This window comes from Polyodon spathula, chromosome 8, assembly GCF_017654505.1.
Source record: "Polyodon spathula isolate WHYD16114869_AA chromosome 8, ASM1765450v1, whole genome shotgun sequence".
NCBI lineage: Eukaryota > Metazoa > Chordata > Actinopteri > Acipenseriformes > Polyodontidae > Polyodon > Polyodon spathula.
In genome coordinates, this window is record NC_054541.1 from 32,871,973 (window position 1) to 32,889,023 (window position 17,051).

A 17,051-nucleotide genomic window follows, 5' to 3' on the forward strand; every position below is an offset into this window, starting at 1 on the left:
TACAAAACAGATTATTAGTTCTGTCACCCTATTTTATTTATTTATTTTTAACCAAGATTATTGCTGCAGATTGTTGAACTGGATTAGGTTGCCATAAATTCAAACCTGTTTCCAGAGTTGGTAATAATAGAGCTCCTGACTGAAAAAATGTTTTCTTGTGTAGACTAGCTTTGGGTAAGATACAGTAGATTAGTCTTAATTAGTGTCCTTATGTAGGGTGACCAGATTTCCAAACCTCAGCACTGGGACACGCATGATTTAAAAATAGATTTCAAACTACAATGTTTTTTTTTAATTAATTTTTTTAGCATGTTTAAACAACAACCCCTGACTGCTTCACAATCACGGCACCTTCCCTTTCTAATTTGTGGCCACATTTAACTAGTTCTTAACCATATGCATTTCTATTTGTACCCTTCATTTCTAGTATTTTGCATACTTTCAATTTAATGTAGCACCCCCTAGTAGTACATAACCATACCAGTGTTACTTGACAATTGTTCAGTGTAACAAGAATAGAGATAGACAACACCCATTTTAAAACACTAGGAATTATCTGTCAGCATCAGCAACAGATGGACAACACTACAGACTTAAGACAGTAAGGAGAGGGTGCCTAGTTCTATACATAGACAAGCTAAATATATATAGAAGAAAAGAAAGCAGGAGTTATCTGGAAAATACACAAAATACATAGTAGATACTGTACAACAGGATACACAGGGTTACACAGAAAACAACGATTGCCACTCTTAACTAGGGTGGTCACCCTATCTGTATGTTCATAGAAGAGATACCTAGGGATCTGATGGGTATTGTAAAGGACCCACATTATTTTCCATTCAACTGCAATGAAACCCATGTAAAACAGCTGTAGAAAACACGTTTTTTTACGACAATAACAGCTGTTATTCGCGAATCCAATGTTATGAAGCTGCAAAAACAATTACATTAAAAAAAAATAAAATAAAATAAATAAATAAATAAATAAAAACTGGTCTGGTATTTACACTTATAAGTTGTGATGAATATTTTACACTACATAGTGTCGCCCAAGTCATTTTTGTTACAGCGGGTCCCTAAAAAACAATGTTCAGGGATTGTTTTGTTAATATATATATATATATATATATATATATATTATATAATATATATAATTAGATATATATAGATCTATAGATCTATCTCTATTATCTATCTATAGATTGTTGAAACAAGTTTTAATGGCTTACGATTGAATTCTAACTGGTTGCACGAGGTGACGTGTCTAGAACGCGTCAGTGACATACTGTGTGCAAATCGCATGCAACGCACTGGAACTAACTCTTGTGCGGAAGGCGGTGGATCAAGTGTACTGTAGCGATTAGTATGTCTTAAAACTGTATAGGCCTACAATAAATAATTTACATGTAACTAGCGTATAACATAAATGAGCAATTGAAATTGCAAACAACTACATACTTTGTGGAATCACGGTAAGTGTCTGTAACAAATAGGTATATTTTTAATTTTCAAATTGGTATATTACTGAATTTAAGTTTCTGTTAGCACCTGTGCCCTGGCCATGTTTGTTTTTCTTGCATTATGCTTTGCTACAGATTAAGTTACAGACACACCCACTGTCATGCAGTATGTTTTTTTCAGTGTTATTATTATTTATTTTTACTTGGCTCTAATATAAACTGTAAAGAAGATTATTTTAACACTTTGACTTGTTACCGTGTGCTTAGTATTTTTTTCATTTAAATAAACACTACTGTTGGAAAGTGGCCTCGCTAATATTTGTAAAGAAATGCTGTGTACATTTGTATAAATGAAAGGTTATTCCGCAGCTATTCGGCGTAATGAAAACAAGTTACATACATTCTTTATATTTTTTTATTATTATTTTTTACAATTTGATTATATTTGACTTTAATACTAGAAGTCTCAGGCCATGTAATTCAATATATTTCACAGTAGGGCCCCTTTGAATACCGAGTAATTCAAACTGCGGGCTGTGTTGTCCACAGCACTTTTTTAACTGACCAACACAGCAGAGCTATTTTTAGCTATTTCTACCATGGCGCTCCAAGACGAAAGTGCACAGAGATGGTTACAATAACGATTATTCTATAAGTTTCAATCAGGAGAGGTGGGCAGTTTAAACCAAGAAACGATTGTGTTTGAGGGATGTGTTCTGCTTGTGTAGACTTTACAAGTGATTCCCACTTATGGTTAGGTCAGTATTGCAGTAACTGTAAAATAATTAGGGTATGTTCCTGTCCAGCGAAATGGAAGGGAAGTGGTTTGAAGAGCTAGGTGATGATGTCATCTCCTCAGCTGTTGAAGAGTGCAGTGGTTTGCAGTAAGAGATTAAGTATCTTATGTGAAAAACAAAACAAAAATCTGCTGTAAATTCTGATTTTCTACCAATGGTAAAGAGAGTATTACCTTGCGTGTCGCACTAAAGTCATACAGGCTTCAAATATTGAAGCATTCAGTACAGTACTACATGAGGAAAAACATCAGCTGACTGCATTGGCTGAAACGATCGTCTAATTTACATAAATTTCAATGCATCTTGTAGTTGGTTAATCAAATAAAAGCCATATCTTGGGAATCATTTGCCTTTTGTACTTTGTTTTAAAATAATTGAGATCCACCTAAAAACAAGAAGTCTGGGTTGCTCATAATAAATACATTATTGTGTGTGTGTGTGTGTGTGTGTGTAATGTGAGTGTATATATGTTACGGTTCATGTGTAAAATCGGTAAATGTGTAAATTAACCTGCTCAGCAGTCAATGTATAAAATAACTGAGGATATGGTACTTATAATGCTAAAGCATTTGAGTTGAATTTGGAAGTAACATCAGGGAGCTTAATGGCAAATAAGAGATTTTTAGGTACTGTATGTGGGTAAATTAACTTAACTGCATCCCTTCTTATAATAATAATAATAATGATAATAATAATAATAATAATAATAATAATAATAATAATAATAATAATATATATTTAGCAGATACCATGTATTAATGTTTTGTCCTATATACAGACATGATTAGAGACAGATTTCTGGTTTTATTTCCAACGATTTTTCCCCACTTGTCTTTAGCATTATGTAAAAAATAAATAAAAAACTTTCCCTATTTTGATTTTTAAATTGACCATAGAGCAAACATTAGATATGGTAATAATTGCATCTCTTTAGCCAAACTCATGCATCTACTAAGTGTGATTTAGTATTATCAAGTTGAACTAATTTAGAAAAAAGTATAACCTAAGTGCACGCATGTTTTGCATTTCAGTGAGAATCATACAGTGTGTTAACGTCATTTTGCCAGCTAAACATTATTTTGCATTGTGAATTGTTGCTAGACAGTGTAAAAGTAAAATACATCATTTACTACCATCTCCTTAGTTATTTTATACAGTGACTGCTTTGCTGGTAAGTCTACACATTTACTGGTTAATCTACAGATTTGCCAATTTTACAGATGAACCGTAATACACACACACAATCACACACACACGTGTGTATATATATATATATATATATATATATATATATATATATATATATACACACACACACACACATACATATATCATTTGTATTTGTTTAATTTTATTGAAGACGTGGTCATTGAAGATGACTCTGCAGTGGACAGTAGTAGCAACCTTCCTGTACATTGAAATAGGTGTTCTTCTGATTCTGTGTTTGCCATTCATATCTGCACAGAGGTAAGTACAATTTATATCAATTCTTTCACTAGAATTACATGTAATCTCCCTCTAGTGGTTCAGAAGTCACTGTTTGAATACACGGCAAAGAACAGCGCTTTTTTTTTTGTTTACAGTAAACTGCACTACACATACAGTTGCAGACAATAGTATTATATATTGTAGTTATAAGATTGTTCAAGAAAACACTTTAAATACAAGCATTTAGTGTACATTATCCGCTAATTAATGACACACCAAAATACACAATTTCTAGTAGGTTAATATATATATATATATATATATATATATATATATATATATATATATATATAAAGAACTTAAGTAATTTCAAATATTTGTTCAAAAGTATTGGCACCTTTACATTAAAAGTCTGTAAAAATGTAATATAACTAATTTACAACCAGTACACAGTTATTAAGATGCACAATTAAGTCATTAGACAGAAAAGTGGACATTATTTCCAACATTTATTGAAGAAAAATATTTTGGCAACAAAGCAATGATGGTCAAGACAAAGGAGTTGGATATAGTTTGGGAAGAGCACTCACAGCAGACTACAACAAAGTAAATGACTGCAGAGCACTATCACAGCAATAATCAAGAAGTACCACAAAACAAAGATTTAGAACCATCAGGTATAATACTGCACAAAAGAACTGTACAGAGGCACCTGAACACAGAAGATATTCACATAGGCCTAGCTGAAAACCACTTTTAAAGAAAATTCATGAAATAGACTAGAATTTGCCAAGAAATATGAACAGTAGTATTGTATTAAGTACATGAATGTTAAACAGAAATCACATAAGTCAGAAAGTCAATTTCTTAGTCTTCACTAGTCACTGCTGTCAACCTGCTCCTAAGTAGCTACCATAGCAAGTGAAATATGACCCCGCTTACACTCACAATAGGCTGTGTAGCTGGTATCTGCTCTCACGCACACACTCACAGCCTAAACTGAAATGGGGCAGAAAACTCTACAATACCCTAAGCTTACTAATAGTATATTGTCTTACAATATAGCAAGTTTACTTTAAAAACAAAAAAGTAAGTTTACACACAAGGTGTGCAAACTAAACAAGTAATAGTTTAATTATATGTGAATGTGTTACAGTTAATTAATTTCCATGAGAGGAAAATGCAACTGGAATTATAGTCAACAGTTCCTTGAAGCTTAGACTCTTGGTCTGTGGGTTTAGAACTCAGTCTGTTGAATAATCCAGTGAAAGGTTCTCTGCAACAAAAGTTTCAATCCCTGATAGGATCAACAAATAGTGCCTGTCTGCTCTGTCCTCCTCGCTGAATCTTTAGCCATGCAGGTAGCCGGACACAGTCTCTTTTGGATATTGTGGCTTGGAGCAGGCTCTGACTTGCTTGTCTAATATAGTCTGTTAGTTTTACGGCAGTAGAAGTTCTCCAGCCTTGCCTCGTTTTCTTTGCCTCTGGTAGCTGACGCACATGAAGCTGTCTTCCTTGCTCTTGTCCTTGGTCAGAGTCCCGAAGTTGTGACTTTGCGTCGCAGAGTGACGGCACATTGTTTAGCAATTGATGTTGATCGCGAAATCTGTAGTCTTGCTTGTATATTTATAGTCTTTTAATTCGCTGCCCGCATGAGGTTATTTCTGTATCTTGCATCTTAAGACTCATGGTCCTTTGATATTTAATGTCCTCTCCCACTCGGGACATACATGCTTTATATCTTCCTTGCAGTCAAACAGCTGCTTGTTGCAGGTATGATTTATCTGTATATAAGTCAACTGTCCTTCCAAAATCTAATCCAGCCCAGATGTCACCTAGCCCTGGTTTATGGGTCACACAGTTCAGTGTGCCTACTACCAAGTTGCCCCTTTTCTCAAGAGACAGATTTCAATAATTAGTTTAGTTACATAATACATTTTCAGGTGTTAATATCATATTCATGGAATATGCATCACAGTATTTTGTGTTTTGTATTAAAAAGTGGTTAAAGTTTACTAAATGCTTGTCCTTAATCTGTTACTTTGTAACTGTGGTATAATAAGCATAGGGTGCCAATACTTTTGTCTGTGATTGTAGTTTTGATTTATTTCCAAACACAATCTGATTACTTTAATATTTAGATTTTTTCCTGCATCATTAATCATTCTTTCAAGTTTCTAAAAATTAAAAAAGAGGTTTATGCATCAGTTGCAACTTTGCCTTTTATAAGAAAGATTGGGATCTAAGCAGTACATGGTCTAAAATACTCCCTTTCCACTCAGTTATAGTGGAAAAGTGGTTATCGATAAAGCTCTTTTATTTTGGAACAATCGTATTAAGATCCACCACTGCTAGATCATTAGAAATACCCCATTGTATGATTTATTTATTTATTTATGTATTTATTTTGATTGAATTTCAATACCTGAGTTTGTGTTTTTGCAGATGGCAGAAGATTTTCAAATTTAGAATATGGGGTCGAGTTGCCCCCTATTGTAACAAAGGCTTCCTCACAATGATTGTTGTTCTGATTGTACTCTTTCTTGGTAAGTCATGTTGCAAATACTGTTATTCATAGAAACAGTGTTCAGCTTTTCTGTATTTGGATTATCATTGACTAATAATCCAGGACCAAATAGTATTCCAGGAACATTTATTTGTGTATGTATAAAAATGTTAGTCACTTGAAACAATGTTGAAATATGAAGTGTTACTCATTAACGTACTGTAGTTGAGATAAAGCGGGTGTCTGAACATCGGAAGTTTTTAAATTAAACATTAGTTTTTTTTCACTCTGTACCCACTTTAACATTAATTAAAGTTAGTTGAATTGTTACAATTCGTACAGGAACTGCCTAAGGCAGTTCCTGTAAGAACATAGAATTTACAGATAAGAAAGAAAAAATAAAGATACATAATACGAAAGGTATTTATAAAAGTCGGTCTCACTGTTTCCAATACAAATAGGCCATGTTTTCTGTAAACATAACTTTATTCTGGTTTGATTAAAATACAAATAGTGTGTTTTTACAGACTGTACTGAGAACCTTATTTTGTTTTATTGGTAAATAAGATGGGGTGACAATTTATTTAATTCTCTGAAAATGAATTTAAAGCTTTCGACTTTTTTCTCAGCATCTTTTTACACCAACCCAGCCACCCAACATTCAGATTCTGGCAGCTTTACCAAGAAGCCTGAAATCTAAGGTTCTCTTATCTGCGTGTATTAACTTCAGCAGATGTGCATAAGGCCAAAACAGCAAAGAGACATTTGTATCTGTCTTTTCTGAGGCTCCTTTCAAAGTTGATGAAGACATCATTACTTCTCTTTCCAGATGCTGTTCGAGAAGTGAGAAAGTACTCTGGTACAGATGCCAACAAAGATGCCAAGCTTCATCCAAATATGTTTGATCACCTACACATGAAGCTATTCAGGTCTCAGAGGAACCTTTACATTTCAGGATTCTCCCTTTTCCTATGGCTGTGAGTATAGATGTGATTGACTAGATTTGAAATACCTCAATGTCCAACAGCAGAAGGATCACAGGGTGTCAGCTTCAACATTATTACCATTTCTCATTTCCAACCAATTTACTATGGTAGATGGTGGCAACATGGAAGCCAACCCTGGGACTCTGCTGTAAGAGCTGTAAAACAGTGACTCTCAGGTAAACTGTAGTACACATATGCTCTTTATTGTTAAAAAAAGATGTTTTTGGCAGCTTGATTATTTTTATAACTCGACTTTGCTTAATTTGATATATTTTCTATTCCAGCACCCTAAGACGTGTAGTGACCCTCATTACACAACTTGCCACTGCACAGGGAACAAGTGACGCCTTACAGACTCGGGCAGAAAATACAAATGCGGCTGCTAAGAGATACATGGAAGACAATGAACGATTAAAATTGGTAAGAATACAGTGACATTTCACTTTAAGTGCTTCCTGTATGACGGATTTGCAGAATTAAACTTGTACAGTTGTATATTAGTGCCTATTTAAAAAATATGTATATTATTATAATTAAAAACAGGCTTTAAAGACAGGAAAAGGAAATGAAGGTGAAAACATTGTGGATGATGAAAACAACAAGCTAAAGGAGGACATTGAAAAGCTGAAAGATGAACTGAAGAAAACTTCTGAAGGTATACTTTAGTGTGCTTGATGCTTTCCCGGTCTTATTTTAGGAGGCTTATAATGTTTATAGAAACATTATTTTGGATTGTTTGTTCGCGACCAGCTCTGGTGTTTTATGATGCTTACACCAAACACTAGAAAACGCCTATAGTGCTTTCAACTTATAGAGGGGAACATTTACCTGTTTCCTAAACATCCTGGAATGTTATATAAAGAGTGTTTATAGTGGGGTTCTCCTGGGGGCTCCAAGGCAAAATCTAAAAAGGCACTTGAGCAAAGCAGTTCTTTCTGGCTGTAGTGCATCTTTCCGCAGTCTCGCTTGTCATGATGTAGTTGATAACAACATCTTGTCTTTCTAAAGGTCAAGGATTTGTACATTTGTTTTTTCACAAAACTCTGATGGCTAGTTTCTTATCAACTCCCTCCTTTGTGTCTGCTTGTCACAAAGACGGCCAAGTGGGCGGCGTCAGAACCAGGAAGGAATGAAATATACAAAGACAGATGATGTGAAATGAAATGATGATGGCACTTGCTTGCGCCGGTTTATTGTAAAATAAAACAGTTGAACAAACAGAAAACAACAGGACACGGCACTCTATGCCAAAATAAGAGACAAACAAAACGGACTAAACAAAACAAACAGTGGACTAACAAACAAACACGGTGAGCTTCTATTTAATGATGACTACTATTCTTATTATTATTTCTACCTCCGTCTCCTATCCCGTTCTCCACTCACCGAACACCAACCGCGAGTATGTGACAACGTGCATCTATATATACTGTTGTGCTGGGATTCAATTACCAATTAATTATTCACTTGAATCCCAGCACGTGAATTAATAAAGTGCAGTTCCCCGTGCTCACATATTACTACATTTTACTTGCACGTGAAGTGCTGTGCAATCCTCGTGCCTAAATACACATATACATTTTTAAACACTCGTGTTACACAGACCGGTTTATATCCCGTGTACCAATGTCTATACACCAACATTTAAACACACCACACGCAACACATAACAGATAATATACACAGGGCCAGGAACTTTGTCACATATACCCCCCCCTGTGCAAAGCACACATGGCCTCAATGGCCACCTCCCCCCTTAAAAGCCCAAAAGTCCCACACAAAGTCCTGGGCCAGGACCAGAGGCTTCAAGGTACCCACAGGTTGTAAGGCTGTCAGCAGCAATGCTGACAGCGGGGTGGCATTCTCCTGCCAGGGTAGTTCTGGCAGCGGAAAGGCTGCTTGGGGTGTGGTCTCCTGACCTTCCCCCTTCTTCGGCACCGGCAGCTCCCCTTGGTGGGGCTTCAACCACGGTTCTTCCTGCAGGGAAGAAACTGCAGAGGGAGCAGGTCTCCGGACCTCCCCCACGATCTCCGGCAGCGAAACTGCTGCTGGGGTTGGTGGTCTCCAGACCTCCTCCCCCTTCCTCGTGGCTGGCAGCTCCCCTTCGTGGGGTTCCGGCCACAGTATTTCCGGCTGTGATGCGGAGCAGTGGGCAACCCCAGGCGATGGCGGGCAACCCCAGGCGATGCCAAGAGGCGGGCAACCCCAGGCGATGCCGAGGCATCCTTGGGCGACGCAAGGCTGGCATCCTTGGGCGAAGCGAGGCTGGCATCCTTGGGCGAAGCGATGTTGGCAGTCAGGACAAGCTGGGGTGCGGGTGTTGGCCCTCTTTTTGGCCACTGCGGCCGGGAGGTTCTTCCCAGTGCTTCCCTCAGCAGCCTATAGAAGGGCTGCTGAGGACCGCCAGCATCTAGTCCTGGTCCAGGGAGAGGCAGCTCCTGCTCCTCTCCCCCTGATGGAGGTGGAGGGAGAGGAAGCTCCAGCTCCTCTCCTTGTGATGGTGGGGGAAGTGCTACCAGCAGGCATTCACCCTCTGCTGGTGGGGGAAGTGATACCAGCAGGCATTCACCCTCTGCTGGTGGGGGAAGTGATACCAGCAGGCATTCACCCTCTGCTGGTGGGGGAAGTGATACCAGCAGGCAGTCACCCTCTGCTGGTGGACGGGGACCCAGCAGGCATTCACCCTCTGCTGGGGGACGGGGACCCAGCAGGCATTCACCCTCTGCTGGTGGGGGAAGTGATACCAGCAGGCAGTCACCCTCTGCTGGGGGACGGGGACCCAGCAGGCATTCACCCTCTGCTGGGGGACGGGGACCCAGCAGGCATTCACCCTCTGCTGGTGGAGGAGGCAGAGGCAGCTCCTGCTGCTCTGCGCCTGCTGGTGGAGGTGGCGGAGGTAGAAGCAGCTCCTGTTGCTCTGCTCCTGCCCATGGAGGTGGGAGCGGCGTGTAGTCTCCTGGTGGTGGAGGTGGGAGCGGCATGTAGTCTCCCCTTGTTACAGGGGACTGGTGCGGCTCTCCCTCACTTGCAGGAGACTGGTGCGACTCTGGAGACAGCGGTGGGACCTCTGCCTTCCTCTTCTGCGGCAGTTCCTCCTCTCCCTCTTGGTAGGGGCAACGGAAGGGACAGTTGGCAAAGAGATGGTCCTGGTTGCAGAGGAGGCACCCCGGCAAGGACTGGTTACATCGCCGGGGATGTCTGGCCCTTAGGTGGCACTCCTCCTCCCTGCCCCTCACCTCTTTATCCTCTTTCCTGCTTCTCCCCATTTCTTTTTTTTTTTTTGTAATCCAAAGACACCCCTTTTTTTTTTTCTTCCACACAAAAAACCTCTCCTGGTCTGACGCTTGGAGGCGCTGTTAAATCCCACTTCTGACACCACGTGTCACAAAGACGGCCAAGTGGGCGGCGTCAAAACCAGGAAGGAATGAAATATACAAAGACAGATGATGTGAAATGAAATGATGATGGCGCTTGCTTGCGCCGGTTTATTGTAAAATAAAACCGTTGAACAAACAGAAAACAACAAGACTCGGCACTCTATGCCAAAATAAAAGAGACAAACAGAACGGACTAAACAAAACAAACAGTGGACTAACAAACAAACACGGTGAGCTTCTATTTAACGATGACTACTATTCTTATTATTATTTCTACCTCCGTCTCCTATGTCGTTCTCCACTCACCAAACACCAACTGCGAGTATGTGACAACGTGCATCTATATATATACTGTTGTGCTGGGATTCAATTACCAATTAATTATTCACTTGAATCCCAGCACGTGAATTAATAAAGTGCAATTCCCCGTGCTCACATATTGCTACATTTTACTTGCACGTGAAGTGCTGTGCAATCCTCGTGCCTAAATACACATATACATTTTTAAACACTCGTGTTACACAGACCGGCTTATATCCCGTGTACCAATGTCTATACACCAACATTTAAACACACCACATGCAACACATAACAGATAATATACACAGGGGCGGGCACTTTGTCACACTGCTGCAGTATTCTATGCACATACAGTACCAGTCAAAACTTTGAGTACACTTGCTGGAAACTAGGTTTTTTTCATAATTGACAATGTTTTACATCGTATACATTTCTGTAAATACTTTAAAATGAAAACACATGTTACAATATACAAAACAAAACATAAGGAGTATCAAAGCAATGTTTAAAAAAATTGAAAATTGTCTCTAAATCTTGGATTCTTCAAAATAGCCACCCTTTGCCTTAATAACAGCCTCACAAACACAAGGTATTTGGTTAACAAGTTTCAGCAGGAAATCACCCGACATGTCTTCCCAGCTCTTCTGCAGCAATTCCCAGAGATGTAGGGCGCTTGTGGGTAGCTTTGCTTTGACTCTTCTGTCCAGTTCGTCCCATACAAGTTCTATGGGATTGAGGTCTGGAGACTGGGCAGGCCAGGTCATTAGATTGAGTTGTCCTTCACTTTCCTTCTTTGCCAGATAGTTCTTGCACAACTTTGAGGTGTGTTTCGGGTCATTATCTTGCTGAAGAATGAAGGTCTGCCCAACTAGCTGTAATCGTGATGGAATGGCATGCCTCTGAAGTATGCTATGATAGCCATGCTGGTTGTGGTTGTCTTGGACTTGGTAAAGATCACCAACTCTGTCACCAGCAAAGCAACCCCCCAGACCATGGCACTGCTTCCTCCATGCTTGACAGTGGGAACCACACACGCAGAACTCATGCGCTCACCCTCTCTGCGTCTTACAAATACTTTGGTTCGACCCAAATATTTCAAATTTTGACTCGTCGGTCCATAAGGCCGACTTCCACTCCTCAAACGTCCAGTTTCTGTGTTTTTTGGCCCAGGCAAGTCACATCCTCTTATTCTGCACTCTTAACAATGGTTTCTTTGCAGCAATTCTTCACACAATCTCCTCTGAACAATTGATGTTGAAACATCTGTACTTCTAGTAGCATTTAGCTGAGCTTGTATTTCAGGGGCAGTTAATCACCGGTTTCACAGACTTGTGACTCGAATGAACTTGTTTTCTGTTTTCAGACTTTGTTCGGTCCTCATGAGTGCCAGTTTCTTCAAATCATTTGATGGTCTTGGCCACAGCAGTTACAGACACTTGCAAAGTTCTTGCGATTTGTCAAAGATTGACCTTCATTTCTTAAAGTAATTACAGACTGTTTTTTTTCTTTGCTTAACTGAGCGTATTTTGCCATTTTCTGCTCCCTTACATTCAGGAATGACAAACGTGTGCCTATGCTACCTATATTTATAGTAATCATGGACCCTCACCTGTTAACAGTAATTGGTGACAAAAGGTTAATTAGGTAACATGCTAGTTAACTCAGAGAACATCTAACAAAGACACTTTTATACTTAGGCCAGTATTCTAACATTGTGTTACACACATTTCAGACTTTTAACTGACTTGGGCTTCAGACTGAAATCCCCTTGCTTTGGGTGACCATTTCATTGAAACTGACAAGATATACATTTTCATTTAAAAATTCAATTTTTGAATGCAATTCACTAATGGTTATCAGCTTATATAAGTACACGTGTCATATAATGAAATATTAAGTGTTTATAGACAAGTTTATACAGTTAAAAACTTTTTGACTGGTACTGTATGTGTTTTTATTCATTTCTGTGTGTGTATTGTGCCTGGTGTTTTAGTATAGCTGCAGTCTACTGTACTGTAACGCGATGTGTTTTAGCCCACTCTCTGTTTTATCAGGTTCTTTCCAAGTAAACTAAATTACTGAATGACATGAATAAGAGAATGAATGTAGATAAAGATACAACTTGTATCAAGAGAGGAACGATAAACACTGCTACACGCACACAGTTGCATGGGTTATCAAAAGTCTGTTTCCAAAATAATCAAGCCCTTTTCTTCTAAGCCAATGGATTATTCTACATGACTAAGTAACACAGTTCCTCCCCCCAAAAAAATGTACATTTTATAATGAATGACAACCCTATAGAGAACCATCCATAATCATTTGATTGTTCAGATTGGGACTGCAACTCGGGCAAATGGTAAATTAGGACTTTCGTAAATCTCCCACATTGTTAGTTTCTTGTTTTAAAACACCACCATTTACAAAACGTTAAAATTTGGAGCGCTGCAAAGAAAGCTTTAAGTGTTTAAATTCCAGACTGCTTTTTGTTTCCATTGAAAAGTAACAAATCTGAAAATATATTCTCAATCTCCCAAAATTAAAGCAATGTAACTATTCTATTTTACTTGTTTTTGTAATAGTATTTATGTACAGTGCACGTTATTTATATTCTGTCTGTAGCAGTAGGAAGCCAGTTCAATGGATAGATTGTTTTGGATAATTGTTTTGGATCTTGCTGAATACCTTTTTTTTTTTTTAACATATTAAAGCAATAGTATTGATTGAGACTGCTCAAGTTGAACAACTCTTATTCCAGGACAGTTCCAGGGAAGGGATCCTTATGTCTTTTCCATAATATCCAATACGTTTTGTGTACAACCGAAAATACAATATATTAATGCTAGTACTCAATAACAGCACCCTGAGACACTTTGGTGTGAAGGGTGCTATATCAAATTAAAGTTATTATTATTATTATTAATAGTAATAATTAATAGATGCATAGTTTTCATTGCTCATTGTGAAATACAGGCAAATATATTTATTTTAAGTATTCTATCAAAATCATAGAATGCAAAACTTTTTTTCCCCACGATGACAGCTCTGAGAAAGTCAAAGAATGAAGTGGAGGCAGTGAAAAAGCAATCTGATGGCTTGGCTAGAGAATACGATCGACTCCTGCAGGAACATGAAAAGATTCAGGTAAAATATATACCCCTGTGTTTTCTTTATTTAATTGTTTTTTGTTCTTTGTACATTTTTTCTTGTGCAGGCAAGCATCGATCTTGCTTTTTTCTTCCATTTACAGAAGGATAGTATATTTTGGGGTTAAATGTAAGGCTGGAAGAGTTTAAACGTTAAACAGTGAAAACATATTTTGTTTTACATTTTAATTATACGCGAGGGGTTACATGTATCGCAATACGTATCGTATTGTGGCATGTGTATTGTGATACATGGCGTATTGTATCGTCTCACCTCTAGGAAGGACAAGGATCTAGTTGTCTTCTGCCATTTTTTTGTGCCTGACTACAAACTGCCTTCCCGCCCCTCTGTGATGTGTAGAATACATCGTCTTTATGTTACTATGAAGGCTAACTTGCAAGGTGCACTGAATAAAGCTCTACATGTAAGCTTAGCAACAGACTGCTGGAGCATACATTGTGCACATCAGTACTGACCATATATATGACAATATTAAACTTAAAAGTAAAAATATGAATTAAAGTAGTCAGTAACATTTCAATAAGTCACGAGTACTTTTATTAAATATGGATGTTATAAAGCATTTAATTGGTAAATGATCAAATATTTAAACACTTTACGTAGATTTACAGCCTGATAAAGCAAGACAGGGGTTCTGTTGAGTGAACTTGTATGGCATGATATTTATCAGCTAAAAAGCAAAAAAAGAAAACAGTTTACATAATTTGTTTAAAAAGTTTTATAATGTTTTTTTTTTTTTTTTTTTCAGAATCTTGCTGAAGCAAAGAATGACAAGAAGGACCACTAGAGTCTGAAGATTTTGCTTTATATGGATGTTTGTTACATGTTTGTTTGGTTTATATTTAACACAAAATGGGACAAAACACAATCCAAATAACTAAAGGGTGATTTCTACTTTTGCTTTTTGTATACATTGCTGTGGTCTGCACAGTGCTAGAGTGTGTGCATAAACTTTTTAAAGGTTTAAATGAAGAGCACAAGTGTAAAATGATATTGAAAAAAGAGATGAGTTTGTGAGGAAACTGAGGAAATTTTATTTTTTGGACAATACGCGAAGGTTTGTTTTACAGTACATTTGTACTCTTCAGATATTAGGAACCACGTTAGATTTATTTTTGTTTGCAGTGATTTTTTTTTTGATTTTTTTTTTTTAACCTTAATTTTTTTAAAGTATGTTGGTACACGCCACTTAATTGTAAAGAACACAGCTTTGCTTTTTGTTATGTTTTGCTACACTTAAGATAAAGCTAATTATTTTTAAATACACTGTGAATTAGTTGGAATGTAGTTTAAAAAGTAAACATTTCTGAAAGGTCTTGTTTAGTGGCCTCCAAAGAAATTGCCAAACAGCTTGTGTTCAACCCAGCTGTCTTTTCTATTTACTAATAAGATTGATAATAAAATAAGATTGATACACCAACTATAATAATATTAAATGTTTGTAATGCATAGTCTTATATTGTTTGAGGTGCGCTTATCTTCTAGTCCTGTAAATAAAAGAGCAAATTATTAAAAAATGTAAACAGTTTGAAAGTATATGTAACAATATTCATTTTCATAATATAAAAAATATTAACTATTTTTCAAATAAAAACAAGTGCTGTGTTGTTTGTAAAAGATGTGAGTTGTGTGACTAATGAATATTAAAATGTGTCCAGTCATGCCTCTTCTTTGAGTGGAGAAAGGTACTTCTGTCTGAGTTTGTTTCTTTGGAAATGAAAACTAAGACAAACGAGAGAAAACACTGCTTGGAAGGTAGGTAGTTTAGACATTGTCCTGCTTCTAAACATAAGAACATTTAGAAACAAGAGGAAGCCATTTGGCCCATCTTTGTGAAGTTTGGACTTAAAGGATTGAAGTGATTCTACCTCAGCAACATGACTGTAGCCTATTCCACACCACATTCTTGAACCTAAGATAAAGTATTTGAATACCCATGAACCTGAGATTTGCAGGTATAATTGTGCCCCATTCTAACAAATGGCATGGGACTCCAAGGTAAACTGACCCCTGATGCATGGGAAAAGATCACAGCTGTGTGTTGTAGCAAAGGTTAAGGTTTCACTTCAATCAGTCTGTTCCTAGGTCTGTGCTCCGTATTCTTGCTGAACAAGAGTAATACACTTCAATATATTGTCTATTTTGAATTGGCATTAAATGACACCTAATCAATCACTACAGCAACTATGACAGATGAAGGCAGTGATACAAATTTCAATAAAGTTTTATTGAATCTCTTTGCTACTTTCACCTGAAGAAGAGAACTTTGAGGTCTTGAAAGTTTGTGAATAATTATTTAGTTAGTCCAATAAAAGGTATCGTTTCTCCTTTGTCTAATAAAGTTTTAGAAACATACACATTTGTATTGTAAGTTTAAAACATGGTTTGTTTTGTTATCTTGTCATACTGTGTGCATTATGTAAAGGACGAGAGTATAGTAATCAATATTAATCATTTTTAAGTGACAGGCTGTCTTTCCTGTACAGTAGTCCCTAAACAAGATTCCTGTTTCCAATAAATTAGGAGACCAGGTAATAAGTCAAAACAACTGCTTTTCCTTACTTGTGAAATAGGCAAGTGCTTTGCCTAATTTGCAAAATAGATAGCATGTACTGTTTATTTTACATAGTAGGCAGAACAATTATCTATTTTACATAATAGCAAACCTATTCCTGCCAATTTTTCAAGATACCAGTTAATCCAGTTATTGTACAAACTATTTATCTGGATCTGAATGTTAAACTAAAATCTAGGTTCAAAAGCTGCCTAGTCACATGGTTGGCAAAACCCACCATTATTCTCATTTCACTCGTGGTCATCAAAAAACAGGGCTGTGTGAAGGATAAATGGGTTTTCCACCATTTAATTATGTGATTTCACAATTTCAGCCGGTGTAAAATAGGAATTCTGTAACATGGAACAATCACAATATTATTTTATTCTGTGTATACAGTCGCAGTCCAAAGTTGGGCAGTTAAAAGTTAGAAAAAACACAAAGAAAGTGATTTCTATATTTTCTAATTGTT

The 17,051-nt window shown here is 37.3% G+C and overlaps 1 protein-coding gene across 1 annotated transcript; it reads left to right on the forward strand.

Annotated features, from left to right (window-relative positions):
* The first annotated feature begins 1,325 nt into the window (after positions 1–1,325).
* bcap29 (B cell receptor associated protein 29) lies at positions 1,326–15,728 on the forward strand. The gene is made up of 8 exons (XM_041257634.1): positions 1,326–1,475; positions 3,621–3,727; positions 6,134–6,234; positions 7,024–7,171; positions 7,465–7,600; positions 7,724–7,835; positions 13,901–14,001; positions 14,774–15,728. The coding sequence occupies exons 2-8, from the start codon at positions 3,636–3,638 to the stop codon at positions 14,810–14,812; spliced, it is 729 nt and encodes a 242-aa protein (XP_041113568.1). The 5' UTR covers positions 1,326–1,475; positions 3,621–3,635; the 3' UTR covers positions 14,813–15,728.
* Positions 15,729–17,051: the final 1,323 nt, after the last annotated feature.

What these genes read in the sequence shown, in the direction of transcription:
- bcap29 (XM_041257634.1), top strand. Translation starts at nt 3,636, where the DNA reads ATGACTCTGCAGTGGACAGTAGTAGCAACCTTCCTGTACATTGAAATA. An exon ending in CCATTCATATCTGCACAGAG is followed by an intron (nt 3,728 to 6,133) that starts GTAAGTACAATT and finishes GTGTTTTTGCAG; the next exon opens with ATGGCAGAAGATTTTCAAAT. An exon ending in TTCTCCCTTTTCCTATGGCT is followed by an intron (nt 7,172 to 7,464) that starts GTGAGTATAGAT and finishes TTTCTATTCCAG; the next exon opens with CACCCTAAGACGTGTAGTGA.